General features: G+C 41.0%; 1 protein-coding gene across 14 annotated transcripts in view; it reads left to right on the top strand.

The window, feature by feature from the left end:
* Positions 1-16,208, top strand: part of arvcf (ARVCF delta catenin family member) — a 315,018-nt gene that overhangs the window by 195,591 nt on the left and 103,219 nt on the right. For all 14 annotated transcript variants that reach the window (XM_062958522.1, XM_062958523.1, XM_062958527.1 and 11 more), the window contains one exon: positions 5,581-5,739. In XM_062958522.1, the coding sequence (XP_062814592.1) occupies positions 5,581-5,739 (159 nt within the window). The remainder of the gene's footprint in view (positions 1-5,580; positions 5,740-16,208) is intronic.

Raw genomic sequence — 16,208 nt, 5'->3', positions numbered from 1 at the left:
TATTTCTCTGGAAAAGCCTCTGGATAGCTCCTGCCCCTTGTCTCACAGTCCAAAAATAAAGTGAAACGCACAGGGTGGGAGGAGAAATATGAGTAAAAGCAGAGCTTGGAAGTAGCTAGTAAGGGAGAGCTTGATACTTGCAATTAATTCCATTTTCCCAGTAATGAAAGCATAACTCCATGACATCATGGCTGTAACTGAGTGAGGGAAAACACCGCTCCTTCTGCCAGGGTGACAGTTGTGGTTTTTGGCGTCTCTCTAAATGGTAGCAGGGCAATGTGGCCACATGGAAAAGAGCCCAGGACCCCAGGACCTTTCCTAACAGTGTAGGAGTGGGAATGTGAAACCCTGGATGACATCGGAACCTGGGCTGCTTTTCCATGTGGCCACCATATAGAGGAGGAATAGCCAATTGTGTTGGTGGAATGACAGCTGCTAGGCACAGAATCCCAGGAGGGGAGAAGTGCAGCCTGGGACTTGCAGTTGCCCTTGAAAACCAGAGCACACTATGACATCTGCTCAGTGTGCCAGTCAAGGATTAAATCTTCTAACTGGGTGCAAGGGAGCCCCTTCCAACTGATAGACATTACTTTAGGAATGCAGATCCATCCCCAAACCTCTAAGGACTGCCATTTTCAAGTCAGTTGCCGGATCAAAAACAGACTCTGCGGCTCATTGAAACCCAGTGTGCTCCACTTTGCTGGATGCTCATGCCTAAGCGCCAAACTTTAAAGGTGTGCTTTGCCTGCAGGCAAGCCGGGATTCAAAGTGTGGGCTTTATTTTTATTCTAAATGCATTTTAAGAGTCTCAAAAAGCACATGAAAAGAACACAACCCCTCTTTTCTGTACTGTTATTCTCCTCAAGTTTACTGTCACAAAAGCAAGCTTTTGCTGTATTGAAATTTAGAAGACCGTAGAGGGGGGAATGAAAGGACACACCATCTAGTGAGCCCTAAACAGGAACCCAGTGTATTAAATTTATAATAATACTAGCTTATATACTTATATGCCTCTGTAGGCCTTTCAGAGGCCACCCCAACCAAACATGCAAATGTGAGTAGATCAATAGGTACCGCTCCAGCAGGAAGGTAACGGTGCTCCATGTAGTTATGCCGGCCACGTGACTTGGAGGTGTCTAAGCTCTTTGGCTTAGAAATGGAGATAGGCACCACCCCACAGAGTCGGACTCGACTAGACTTAATGTCAAGGGGAAAGCTTTACCTTTAACAGTGACAAGGGACAGTATCTATGTTAGTCTATATCAGGGGTCCCCAAACTAAGGCCCGGGGGCCGGATGTGGCCCATCGAAGCCATTTATCCGGCCCCAAGGCACAAGGGCATAAGGGGGTTGGGCTAAATGACCCAAGGGGTCTCTTCTTCTCTTACAACCATTATTATTATTATTATTATTATTATTATTATTAAGGCCGGGTGGCCATCTCTCAGGGGTGCTTTGCATCTGCTTTTGGTGCACAGAGGCAGAAGGGGATTGGACTCAATGGCCCAAGAGGTCTCTTCCAACCCTCTTTATTATTATTATTATTATTATTATTATTATTATTATTATTATTATTATTAAACATTGAGGCTGGGTGGCCATCTGTCAGGGGTGCTTTGCTTGTGTTTTCGGCGCACAAAGGCAGAAGGGGATTGGACTCAATGGCCCAAGGGGTCTCTTCCAACCCTCTTTATTATTATTATTATTATTATTATTATTATTATTATTATTATTATTATTATTAACATTGAGGCTGGGAGGCCATCTGTCAGGGGTGCTTTGCTTGTGTTTTCGGTGCACAAAAGCAGAAGGAGATTGGACTCAATGGCCCAAGGGGTCTCTTCCAACCCTCTTTATTATTATTATTGCTGTTGTTGTTGTTGTTGTTATTATTATTGCTCGGTGGCCAACTATAGTCCGGCCCTCCAACGGTCCGAAGGATTGTGAACTGGCCCCCTGTTTAAAAAGTTTGGGGACCCCTGGTCTATATACAAAAAAAATGTATATATGCCCTGGATCTCCAGAATATACTTAGGCATCTGTCAGAAGAAGTAGGTAAGAGATGAAGTGGTAGGTAATAGTCCATAAAAACTATAATAGATCTGTTGTAAAGGTGTCATTGACTCTACATTGTTTTAGTCCCAGGTGCAGGCTCCTTCAATGACAACAGGTGAGCCACTGTTGCTTTCAGATAAGGCATGCCACTGCGAGGTTTCTGCCTTTAGGAAGCCACCTTAAAAGAGATTAGTATTCTCTCATCTGTTTGAATGTCAATTTGGAAAGGAGTGGAGGAGTACAGGCTCTTTAAAATGTGGAGCGGGATTTTTTTTTTTTTGCCCCGTTTTATTCATAACCACTCCATTAAGGTGCATTGTGACTGGACTTATTGTTTGAGCTTCCTGTAACTTCAAACTGCCGGCGGGGCTTACAAAATCTTAAGCCCTTAATTGCAATACTGTGCATTCTTCCAAAATGTCAGTCTGTAGCTGTAAATAAAACCGTCCCAAGCAAGGGCACCTTAGCCAGTTTCATCTCAGAGGAGGGTTGAGATCATGGGAGGATTAAGCAAAAGCATTTTCTTCCCATGCAGAGTTTGTAACAAAGAGTTGTCGGAGCTCTGTGTGCTCTTTAGCGGCAAAAAAGAGGCACTTTGAGAAACATTACTGCCGCACAACAACCTACAGCTCCCAGGCAAAACATCTTGACCTGACAGATACAGTCAAACATATTATATGATGAAGCACTTGCGAGTTAATGTACCTGAGAAAATACCCTCTCCTATCATGGTGGATCAGGCAAGCATACAGTAGAGTCTCACTTATCCAACATTCACTTATCCAACATTCTGGATTATCCAACGCATTTTTGTAGTTAATGTTTTCAATGCATCATGATATTTTGGTGCTAAATTCGTAAATACAGTAATTACTATGTAGCATTACTTCATATAGAACTACTTTTTCTGTTAAATTTGTTGTATAACATGATGTTTTGGTGCTTAATTTGTAAAATCATAACCTAATTTGATGTTTAATAGGCTTCTCCTTAATCTGTCCTTATTATCCAACATATTCGCTTATCCAATGTTCTGCCGGCCCGTTTATGTTGGATAAGTGAGACTCTACTGTAGTTCAAAAAGTTAGAAATGCATAGAAATGTTTTTTAAAAAATCCCTAGCAGATTTGCACCTTATAAACAAACATGGGGAGCAGATAACTAATGTTTCATTTACACTGTAGACTTAATGCAGTTTGACTACACTTGAACTGTTATGGCTCAGTGCTTTGGGATTTTGGGAGTTGTAGTTTTACTTGAGTCTTCTTTACCTTTTTTTTATTGGTGCCTTGCCGAACTACAACTCTGAGGACTCCATACCATTCAGTCATAGTAGTTAAAGTGGTGTCAAACTGCATTAGGATGGATGTAGATGCGGCCCAGGAGAATATGGGATACCAAACTGTCTTCCTCACCTTGATAAGCTATAGGATGAGCTGGACAGAAAATGCAACTCAGTTGAATCATGTCTTGACCTTTTCAGTGACATTCTGTACCATCAATCATTGTTTCCTCCTGTTTGTAATGATAATGGGAAGCGCTGTTTTGCATGTTGGTGCGTTCTTCTTGCTAGGTTGTTCTCTGATGGTGAGGCTAGTTTATCGCTGTGGCATTTAGGGCAACTCAAGGTGCCATCTGGACTCCCATGCTATCGAACATCTGCTGCAAGACACTGGGTGAAATTAAGGTTGTTCTTGCCCTCTCCAAAGCAAATCCCACGCTGCCCTCCCAGTCCCACATTTGCCCATCAAACAGATGTTCCGTGGGTGACCTTACAAGAAGAGTGGATAGTTGAGCAAGGCCTGTTGTGTTCCCTGAGACAGAAAGGAAACATTATTGAAATGCTGCAGACTCTGGAGGGCAGAAGGGACACTTGGCACGGACAGAAGAATGTTTTCATTTTCCACTGGATTATTTCTAAACTGAAATGAAAAAAGATGAACTGACTTGGCCATAGTTGATGTTCTGAAGAAAATCAGTTATGGTCATGGTTGCTGGAGGGTTTTTTTCATTCAGCTCTGTTGGAAATTACAACCTTCTTCACGCCTCCTCTAGTCATTTGTTTATCTATTATTCTGTTTACTTACTGTTTTATATGTATGTTCTGATATGCAGCTTCTTTTCTTTCCCATTATTGTCTTTACTATTATCTTTTGCTAAGAATGTTTGATTCTGCTTTGTTTTCATTTTTTTTCATTGCGGTCACGTATTATTATCAATATTTCTTGTTTTGATGTGTGATTAACTTTCTCTGGGAATCCAGTGTAGAAATGTTCATTTTCTTCCTTTTCTGCTTCTGTAGCTATAACATAAACCTGGATTATGGATTTTCTCTGAAGTCTTATTGATATTAGTCATTCAGACTCCCCTGACTGCTTTTGCTGCATCTCTCCTCACTATGAATGCCACCTCATTTCTTCTTCAGTTTCCATTTCCTAAGTAAAATGTGATGTAAATTTGACTAGAAACTCCTGTACATTTTAGCTCACCAACTGCAACCATTGCAATGCTTATTTCTTGTTTTACAATATCTAGCTTCCCGTGGTTCATGCTTGTCACATTCAATGTGTTATGCGGCTTTGGAATTTCCTTTCACCTCTGAGTTTGTCTCTTTGGGCTTTATTCCAGTTGTGTCATTAGCCAAAGCCTCTTTGCTTTTCCCTAGTAGCTTGTTAGGTGTCTTTGAACCCAGGAGTCTTATGTTCTGGCACTATCTCTCGTTTCGTTTTGGATTGCCTCATCATCGGGTTTTCTAAGTAAAAGACATGGCTTCTACTTCTGTGTTAGTTTATGGTACTACTTCCATTGTCTCTGAAAGACTCTCCACTAGTGTCACCCCATGCTCCAGGACCTGTCTGGAACATTAAGTCTGGCTTTTCTGCAAAATCCTGGTCAGATTTAGGAGCAAACAATCTAGGAATCTACAAAGAGCCTTCCTCTTGCTGACAATGATGCACAGCATGTCAAGCTTTGCCAGGACGCTCTGTCAGGAGCTGTCACCTTCATGTCTTCCTTCTTTTTATGCCTTGACATTCATTTCATGGCTTTGGGAAAGGAGAAGGAGGGAGAGGTGACTTCTTGCAAGATCAAGGCCAGTAGGAGCAGGTCCCCTTTGAATCAATCTGGCCCATTGGACTGTTGAGCAGTGTGCTCATTTTTACAAGCCCTTTTTCTATATAGTCCACTGTGAACATTGCACATTGCTAACAGATTTGTATAAGTGCCTACAACCTTTTACTTTTGCCAACTGTTTTGTGACACCAATATTGAGTTAAGGGAGACTCCAATTGAGGTTGGGACCTACAGTTTAGGAAGCAGTGCTATAGACCAATGTTAGGTCTAAGGTCAGTCAGGTTCTACTGGTAATTCTGAGTAGCTTGAAATGGATCAGCAAGGCTGTGGCCGTACAAATTCTATCTTGTGGATGTGACATGAGTGTGTTGCGTGATTGGAATAGCTTTCCCCCTGGCTCCATGTTTTTAATTCTTGTCTCAATACTCATGCCATCCATTTGTGTTTTGCTTAGGAGCAGAGCCCAAGCAACCAGACGTCGATAGCAATGATGCAGGAGCCCCAAGAAATGGTTGAAGAAACTGTGACTGTGGAAGAAGATCCAGGCACCCCTACATCCCATGTTTCTATTGTGACTTCGGAAGATGGGACCACAAGAAGAACTGAGACTAAGGTAGGAGCAGCACATGCCGGTCTTTCCTTCCTGGGCTCATGTATGCAATACTGAGCTTGTTAGACGTCAAATCTTTTATATGGGTGATACCACAGATTGAATTTAGAATTTCAAGATGCAAAATGTGTGCTCTAATAGTGTTCTTTGCAAACAAAATTTCTTGTTTGGAAGTGGAAAAGTAAAGAAGCGGCATTGATTTGGCTGTGCAGAAAACTGCTCCTGATATGCTCTAAGGCACTCTAAACATTTTCAATTAAGAAATCTTCACCTTTGATCCACTCACTGATCTTTTTAGCCGGTCAATTATCGCTGCACTTGCACTGGATCAGTCCTCGATCTGAAATCCACACATCATCCCTTTCTCATGTTTAACACTGTCCCTTATTAACCTTTAACAAACAAAGTATTTGAAGGGTGAGTAAGGCAGGATGGGGATGATGGGGGAAAGGATCCATTTGGAAACTTAACTGAACGTGTTGTAAAGTGAATTCCCCATGCTTTAGGGCACTTGTTCCTAACCTGATAGTATTCAGATGTTAGACTCCCACAATCTCTGTGCAACAATTGTGTTAAGGGCCTTGTATTCCAGTTACAAAAAATAAAATCCAAGATGGGGAGAAGGGAACTCTGAAATGTCAAAAACATCACCTTTGAAGGAATACAACATGGCAAAAGGTGCCCCTAGGAGTCAATGCTGACATGCTATGCTATATTCTACTGTTCTCTGTAAATTGTGTTCTGAAAACGGATGGTTTTATTGTTTAAGTCACTGAATTATTCAGTAATAAGTCAGCTGACAACTCATTGAATTAAACAATTTCAATTACTAGTGTTAATTACAATGAATTAAATATCCTACTTTCCTAATTCCGGACATTAACAGATTCATTTCCAAACGGGATGATCCAAGCTCTGTTAATAAGGCAGGGTTTCTGCTTATGTGCAGCTCTGGAACTGTGTTTGGGTGAATAGAGATACATGTCCCATAGCAGTTATCTTAGGAATTATTGTGTAGTGCATTTTCTGTACTCCTAACTATAGATACAGTTAGGAAATGCCTGACGAGAATTATAGTAAGCATATGGAATTCTTGGCCACAGCATATGGTTACAGCCTGAAGTTTCGATGTAGATTTATAGATAGGAGATAGGGCTACCGGGAGTTATTGGTCCTGATGAGCTGCATGCTGTTTCTGAAAGCAAAGACATGATGCCCTTCAATATCAGCTCCTGAGGAGCAACAACAGGAGATGACAGATGCCTTGTGCTTGTTTGATTGGCCACCATGGAAAATCAAACATTGAAATAGGTAGGGCTTTGGTCTAGCTGGATGGACTCTTACATTCATTTGTTCTTCTCCCAAAATCACTTTGTTAGTAATTGCAGATAACATTTCACAGAGCTATTCACATATCATTTGTTTATAACTAACAATTTAATTGTTAGCGTCCCCTTTCTTTCATGTGAAATTATAATCGTGAATTCACTTTGTCATATTTTTAATTGAACTTATATTTTATCCTAATTATATGTGTCGTGGGCTTTTACTCTAGTTGTATGTGTTTGTGGGGTTTATTTTAAAGTTGCTTGCTGAAATTATCATAAAATATAGGAAAAGTGGAGAGAAAATTAAAAAAATGCAACTTTTGTACTGAATTTAAAAAACCTAGACCACACTAGCTCTAATGCATATTCAGAAGTAAATGCAGCTGTATTCAGAAATACGTACTTCCGGGTTTGTTGGTATAGTTTTGTAGTGTGAAGTTAATGATAGTCAGTCACTTGATTCCGTTTAGTGTTCTGATGTAGTACAAATATCATATTTTTCTCTATTTTTCACATCTGAGGATCTGACAAAGCATTTTTACTCTGTTTTGAACCTATACAGGGAAAAGTTTTAGAGCTGTGTAATGAAATCAAGATAGTTTTTACTTAAAAGAACCCCATTGGGGTTCAATAGCTAGGGTTCAATAGCTACTCTCCACACATATGTGTTTTGCTAGACATGGGTGGCTCTCAAGCACTAGATTTTGTTTTAATACAACCTTTTCTATTCTGTTTATATCCTACCTAAACTCTCACTGACTTGTGTGGAAACATGTATGTATTAGGACTTGAACTTTTGGTTACTCAGCCCATTTAGATTTGGCTCCTTCAAATGGAGCAAATGTCTTAGGAGGTTTTGTTATCTGTCGCTATAGATCTCAATGTTTTTTTTTTAAAAAGCCAAACAGTAGAGTCTCACTTATCCAACACTCGCTTATCCAACGTTCTGGATTATCCAACACATTTTTGTAGTCAATGTTTTCAATATATTGTGATATTTTGGTGCTAAATTCATAAATACAGTAATTACTACATAGCATTACTGTGTATTGAACTACTTTTTCTGCCAAATTTGTTGTCTAACATGATGTTTTGGTGCTTCATTTGTAAAATCATAACCTAATTTGATGTTTAATAGGCTTTTCCTGAATGCCTCCTTATTATCCAACATATTCGCTTATCCAACATTCTGCCGGCCCGTTTATGTTGGATAAGTGAGACTCTACTGTACACATTATATTGTTGTCCTGGACTATTTTCTGGCAACTCCCAGCATTAGCTGCCATGTTATATTCCCATCTTCAAGTAGATTCCTTTCACTTCCAAACCATGTTGGAACAAAAAAATACCATTTTCTTCTCCTTTTAGAGTTATGATGTATAGCGAGTCAGTGAAACAGCACAGCAACTACCAGCAAGACCCCTGTAATTATATTGTAAAAACTCATGCTTCTTTACACCAATCTGGAAAAGCCAATGGATAATTGAAATTGACACAAATATAATTCTTAGAGTCTAGTTACATTGTTCAGATTAACTGAAATCAGTACTTTTCATTTGAAGGAACACACACCTTTGTAGGCGATTGCTCTCACAAGATGTTGGAGCAGAACCATAAACTAATTGCTATGCTTCTCAATCCAATGCTTATTTTTATTGGTTACTGAAAACATGCAGATCCTGCCATTCTGTTCATCAACCTCCCAGGCAGCTAACAATCCATAAAAACAAATTAACAAACAACATTCAAATTGGGAAAAATCCATTTAAAAGAGCTAGAACAACAACAAGAGAACAATAACCCACAAATGCTCGGGAGGATGAAACAGTTTTAAGTTGGCACCCAAATGATAATATATATTCATGGTATCAGAAATCAGTTGGGTTTCTTTGTCGTGAAATAGGCTGTATTTTGAGGACAGTTTTCCCCCTCCTACAGTTTTGTCTCAGCTAAAGATTTGACAACCCTTTGAAAGGAAAACTCAGCATAGAATCTTTTCCACAGGAGCAAGTGGGTTTTTTTTCCATTAGAGATTGTTTTCTTTAATGCCTGCACATTTCTCGACCCAGTGGCTTTGGAGGCTTCATTTGGTTGGCATAGATGGTTGCTATAATTACAGCATTTGTGCTGTACCCAAACAATGGTAAGTGGTGACAGAGAGACATCATTTCTCCCTTCATGTCTGTGGGGCAGAGGAAGCTATTGGTGGAAGCCTATGGTGTATAAAACAACAAGCTTGCACAGCTTCATAGCACCACGGGTCACCTATGCAAGCCTTGACCTACGTTTTGGAAAGGAAGTGTCCAGGATGGATGGATTGTTTTGAAAGACTATCATCCAACTCTGGGTTGGAAGATCTTCGGTGGTCTGCATAATCTTTCAAGGAAGTCTTGGTGATCTTCGTTTTAGGAGACTGGTAGCTGTTTCCATATGATATCACTATGGTTCAAAGTCTGGAGAAAGGGTTTTCAGGGATGTGTCCTAGATAATCTACCACATCTAGCAACTAAGTGGAAGCTGGAAATCTGTGGCATTCTCTGGAAACCATGGCTAACACTTCTGTGCCTACCTTTAAGATCTGATTTCATCAAGGCAGGTGATATCACCAGTCACTTCTATCAATGCAAATTGCAACTATTTCAGTTTGCCATGGGGGTTTAGTTACAAACCTTTCTATTTATAGGTGGCAGACACACAGGCTCCCAAGGCTAGGACTTGGGTCATGTACAATGCTTTACCAGCTTTGAACAGCTTATCGGGGTTTATGCTCCACTGGCATAACCTTTGAAAGAACATGGTCACCTCCACATCACAATGAGGCAGCGGAATAGGACTTTGTAGAGAACACAAGTCCACCAAAATGAAAGAGGGTATATGTAGCTCATGCTGGGAAGGAGGAAGCAGCCCGCTTTTGCTCCTTTACCCCAGTCTCGGCCTTCACACTTCAGGAGCTGCAGATGCTGCTGCGGTTGATAGGTACGCATGTGCTTCAAATCCAGAATTGGTCTTATTGGAATGACTGAATGATTGAGAATGTGGACAGTGTTCCATGCTTTACCGTCACATTTTTTAAGTGGAGAAGAAAAGGAAAACACTGTCATATTAATGTCCTGGCAACATTTTCAAAATCTGTTTTTTAGAAAGAAAAGTCACAGATCCAGTTGAAGAAACCAAGCCCTATAAGGAACAGCTTAAGGGACTTGGTCTGTTTAGTCTGCAGAAGGGAAAGCTGAGAGGAGACACAATAGCCTAAAAAACCAAGAAACCAAGAATTTTTGTTTAGCTGTGTAATATGGTCTTTGTTGATTTGTTACCTGCCTCTCCTCCTGGCTCAAGGTGGGGTACAACACAGCCTCAACTTGGATGCACAGGAACTTGTCATTGAACTATTGCTGTCTTCTTCTGTCTGTTCTGAAAGCACTGGTGGCACTGAAAGGTTCGGGCTGTGGTACAGGCTGGAGAGCAAGCCAGCTGCAACCAGCTGCAATGAATCACTCTGACCAGGAGGTCACGAGTTCGAGGCCCGCTCGGAGCCTATGTTTGTCTTGTCTTTGTTCTATGTTAAAAGGCATTGAATGTTTGCCTATATGTGTAATGTGATCCGCCCTGAGTCCCCTTCGGGGTGAGAAGGGCGAAATATAAATGCTATAAATAAAATAAATAAATAAATATGAAGGGAAGAGAGAGTGAGAGCCAGTTAAAACAAAACCCCAAATGCCGTGTAGGATGAATAGCGTTCCAGTCATTTTTGCTCTTTTTTGCCGAACAGACCTGCCTACCTAGAATCCTGCTGAATTCCTGTTCAAAGTGGGAAGGGACTGCTTGGGATGCACCACCCTGCTCCGCTCCGCAGTCTCTCTTGGAAGCTAATCATGTTAGCATGTTGAAACAACGAAGGTCACCTTGGGCAGGGAAGGTGCAAACTGTTGAAGTTTCCCAGCAGACAAACATGTGACAGATTAAAGGGAGCCTGCAGTGGCTTTGTTTTTTATTAAAGCCAGGGATCTCTGAATAAAAACGAGCCGGATGAAACAAGTGCCTTACATTCTCCCCCGCTCTACTCCCTCCTTGCCTCTGTCTTTATTATTACCCAGTTCCTCTTGTCTGCATGAAAATTTTTTGCCTCTCTGCCTCCTCATTCAGAGATTTGAGAATCAGCATCAATTTACATAATCCTTATTCTCTTCTCATTCTGGGGCCTGTTATCACTTTTGAGGACACTATTATGAATATTTCCATGTTGATTGTAGGCTTGCTGTGGGCCTTGTCCTCAAGAATTGCTCAGGCAAGAGACTTCAGCACAGTCAACCTCTCCTCTGACTGTGCCATGAGTAGACCGTACGCCTACTGTTACATCTTTCAACTGGGGGAAACTTTGGTTGCTTTGATGTTTTGGACTCTTAGCAGCTCCTCCACGTCTAAAAACTTTGTCAGCGTAAATGTTTCCCATTGCTCTGGTTGCAGGTTGTAGGGTTTGACCTAAACCTTTATACCTGTTCCTGTCCACAATGATTCAGTGACCAGTGTGGGTGGAAGAATAAGTACAGAGCCTGGAGCCACTTCATGGAGAAGGCAGTCTTCCACAATTTATTGGTTCTTCATATGTTGTAGTATGCAAAGATTCAGCAGCTTGTAACATCTTAGGTGGATACATACTTGAGAAGTAATGGGGGTATAAAAATGAACATATAGAAAAATGACAGTCTGGAAATGGATGGATTTATTCCTTTCTTTTTCAAACCAATGCGTAAGTCTGGGTGAAAGTGGCAATGGGGTGCTGATTCCCAACCCTCCCACTTGCAACCAGTTACCCACCTTGTTTTAGTTTCTGGAGGAAGGCAATGTCTGGACTTCCTCAAGTGCCTTCTTTTTCAAAGTTCTGCCATTATCAACTGAAGGGGACATGAGGGGGTAAGGTTTGACCTTCCAGTTTCATTGGCCTGAAAAGGTCACATGCTTTCATCGCCCCTCTTAACAAAGTAATGGCTTGTACAGTTTTGGCTTGATCATTGTAGTCTATATGTCAAAAGCAAGCACTCAGAGATGTCAAAATGCTTTTATCCTTGAGTGCTTTCTCCTTACCTATATTCTGTTTTTATGACACAATTCTGACAAAAATGTTTCCAGTTTTGTCAGCTTCTATAAAATAGTTAATGTGAGGAAGAAGGGACAGTAAAGGAAGAGACCCTTCTTTCTTACTCAACAGTGCAGGACTACTGAAATAGCCTGATGATTCCATTTCAGCAAAGAAACACCAATTTTCTTTTCCTCATTTTGCCTCACTCAGAGCAATGCTCTCAATCATCACAGGATTTAAACTGGCAGGACGATTGGAGCAGGGTTGAGTTGTTTAAACTTTGCTAAAATGACAACATGGAGTAGTCTTGGAACCAATGTGGTTTGGCAACTGTAGCTTACGCAATGATATTCTCTCTCTCTGTATCCAACCTTTTGCTGCTAAAATCCGTTTTCTATTGGTTTGACCACATCCTTCTTTAGACTCACATTCTACCAGATCCTATACCAGCTGCTTATCTTGACCATCAAAATCCTCTTTGATCTTTGTCACACATTGCTACGGGTGGTTTTCCAGTTCATCCCTCCCAGCTATCTAAAGATATGCTTCATTAAATAATTTTGCCTTGTCATTGGAACTATGGCATGGGAGGAAAGTGTTATGTCCACCACCACCCCTGCAAAAAAAAAAAAAATTAAAGTCCCGACACGAAGTGGGTGCTCTTTGCAATTCTATTGTCCTAGCCTTTCCTTGTTCTAAGGCAGAGGCTGTTGAGACCCTGGACAGAGTAATACTAGTTGAGGAGCTTGAAACTTCATGAAGGTTGGTTGGTCTGGTGCTTTTCTCATGGCCCAGGATCAAGTTCTCAAGATATAGTCAATCCAGTGAGGCAGAACCAGCTGCCAATCCTTCTCATCCGAGGTCCTCTATCTCAGATCTGTGTGAAGTTCTCGTCTTGGGGGATCATAACAATCTGGCACCTTGTTTTCCTGGTCGCTGGGCTACTGTTTTCTATCTCCAAGGAAAGGAATCACTCATTGAGCAAGTAAGCCAAGCTTGAAGAGAGCAAGTAGCACTCTTCAAGCTAGCACATTTTTCTTAGACCATCAGTGAAACCTCCCCAAAGAATCCAGTGGCTAAGTGAGGAGATCTGTTCATTTGGAAGCCTGATGAACCAATTGAGAAGCCAAGATTTAAGAAGGGATGTGATGATCATGTTTCAATATTTGAAAACGTATCCTATTGAGGAGGGGACAAGCTTCTTTTCTGTTGCTGTAGAGCCTAGGACACAACAGAGCCATGGATTCGAATGGTCGGAAAAGAGATTTCACCTAAACATTAGGAAGAACTTCCTGCTGGTAAGAACTTTTCAGCAGTGGAATATGCTTCCTCAGAGTCCTTCTCTGGCAGAGGCTGGATGGTCATTTGTCAGGAGTGCTTTGATTGTATTTTCCTGCATGGCAGAGGTTTGGACTGGATGGTCCATGCAGTCTCTTCCAACTCTATTATTCTGTGATTCCGTATGTTCAAAAAAGGGAGTCAGCAGCCCTGACAGTGCCTCCCTATAGTACACCATTGGGGCCTTGGGCAAACGTGAGGGATTGCACTGACTTTCTATATGGATTCTGTATCTTTCATCTGGGGATATTACCATCTTGATACCTTAAAGGATGTTCTTTCCTTTGTATGTACATGTGTGAGAATCTGTGCTGTTTTCTCCTTTTTGAATGGTGTGCCATTACTGTCATTCCAGGGCCCTGTGATAGCAACTTTGGTATTCAATTATATGCAACCTTTTTGGGCATGTATCTATTAGTACGGCTTGTACAAAGTGAAATCAGGATGAAGCCATTCCTATGTCTTGCTACATTGTGCTGAGATCAAAATTCATAATTACTATTCAGGAATGGATATAAAGAAAATCCTCTTTTCTCTCAACTTTCTTTTTTGTTCTGCACAGTTGTCACAGAACTGCTTTCATTCTTCTCCTTTAATGGCAAACATTTTTTTATGCCACAGAGCCAGGCTAACCTCCTTGTCCTTTTTCTTGCTTCAAAATTCTCTTTCGGCGGATGTTCAAAAACAGAGAAAGGTTCTCTTGTAGGCAGGCGGCTCATTTTCTGACACTTAAAATCTTTAATTGTCTTGCTGGCTGAACGCTCATCTTTTCACACTTTTAAAAGTTATGGTGACACTGAATCACCAAAAGAAGATAACATAAGCAGTACATACACCCTCTGCTTCCTCTTGGGATTGGAGCAAAAGTGAGGATCCTTTCTTCACCTGATAATTGGATTCAGTAGCAGATAAGTCCTTGGAGGCAACACTCCAATGGGGAGGGAAGCCAAAAATAAAAAAGGTGGGACCAAAAAGACCAACGGAGTTTTGCTCAGAGATCTTACTGCTACCAACTAAGCCTTAGGAGAACCATTCCAATCTTTTAGAATGGGCAAAAACATGTCCAGAGACTTAGAAGCCAACAAATCGTGGTCCTCAGAAGAATTTGAGTCCTTTCCCTGTCTGTGGGTCCGAACCCTTTGGGAATTGTGTTTTCTTTACTAGGCCCTTTGGAGAAGAGTATCAGTATTTATAACTGAGATCAAGATGCCTTTGTATTTCACCCAGTCCCTTTTTCCTGACCTGGTGGCTGGCTCCAAATGGCACATTAGCAATGTGATTGATGTGCCACAGTCATGTCCCGGAAGCCAGCATGACTGTTATACGTATAGATCCCTTCCCTCTCATTTATACTGAAACAGCCAAAAGAAAGAAGGGAAAGAATAGACTGGAGCTGTGGCAGAGAACCTAATTACTGATGAACCCCCCTCCTCTTTGGGATGCAGGGAGCCTTCTATAGTCCTTGGGACCGCAGAATCCATGTCTGTAGCTGGCACTGCTTTGTTTGAATCACAAGGCTGCTTAATTATTCTGCTGGCAGGGATCCTGGCATGCTGCTTTTTCAAACTTTGTAGGACTTCATTAGAAGAATGTATCAGTTACTGGTGGATGTCTTAGGGAAAAGATGCTCACAGTTCCTTGGGCTGTTCTTACTTCGTGCTTCCCTATTGACATGATGCCGAAGATAATGTATGCTTGGAGCCCCTCTAAACAGCAAGGTCTATTATTATTATTATTATTATTATTATTATTATTATTATTATTATTATTTTATGACACAGCAAACAAGATAGATATGCTGGATTTCGTATCACAAAATCACAAGTCAAACACTTCCCAAGCGTTTAGGACTGTGTGATGTATTTTCGGATGATGAGCGCAGATCCCAGTAGGGTGGCCTTTTGCAGTTGGCAGATCATAGTTTTGTCAATGTCTATTGTTTCCAAATGCCGGCTGAGATCTTTGGGCACGGCACCCAGTGTGCCCATCACCACCGGGACCACCTGCACTGGTTTCTGCCAGAGTCTTTGAAGTTCAATCTTGAGGTCCTGAGTTTTTCCTGTTGTTTTTCGTCAATGCGACTGTCACCTGGGATGGCAACATCAATGATCCAAACCTTGTTCTTTTCCACAACTGTGATGTCTGGTGTGTTGTGTTCCAGAACTTTGTCAGTCTGGATTTGGAAGTCCCACAGTATCTTTGCGTGTTCGTTTTCCAATACTTTTGCAGGTTTGTGATCCCACCAGTTCTTTACTGCTGGAAGGTGGTACTTGAGGCATACGTTCCAATGAATCATTTGGGCCACATAGTTGTGCCTCTGTTTGTAGTCTGTCTGTGCGATTTATTATTATTATTATTATTATTATTATTATTGATCATTACTTTTAAAATCAGTCGCTGTTGATCTAAATGTTTCTTTCTTCTTTCCTCCCTCTCTCTGGGTCTCTCAACTTCTAAATAGCTGTATTCTCCAAGCACGGATTTACCCATTAACCACTGGGCTTCGTTTTATGCTGCAGATGGAATGGAAATGCTTATTTTTTTCAAATACATGTTGATTTGTGAAACCTATCCTAAAAGCTTTGAAAATCATTTGATCTCCCTCTCAAGATTATTTTGTCCTTTTCCTGGGGTTGTGAAAGCTAATGTATTGATTTCTATTCCTCTTTTGAATGTATTTTTTAAAAAAATGAGTCTGTTTTCCTCCTTTTATGGGCAAGTCTTTTTAT

Source organism: Anolis carolinensis, chromosome X, assembly GCF_035594765.1.
Source record: "Anolis carolinensis isolate JA03-04 chromosome X, rAnoCar3.1.pri, whole genome shotgun sequence".
NCBI lineage: Eukaryota > Metazoa > Chordata > Lepidosauria > Squamata > Dactyloidae > Anolis > Anolis carolinensis.
This window is presented reverse-complemented; position numbering and strand designations above follow the sequence as displayed.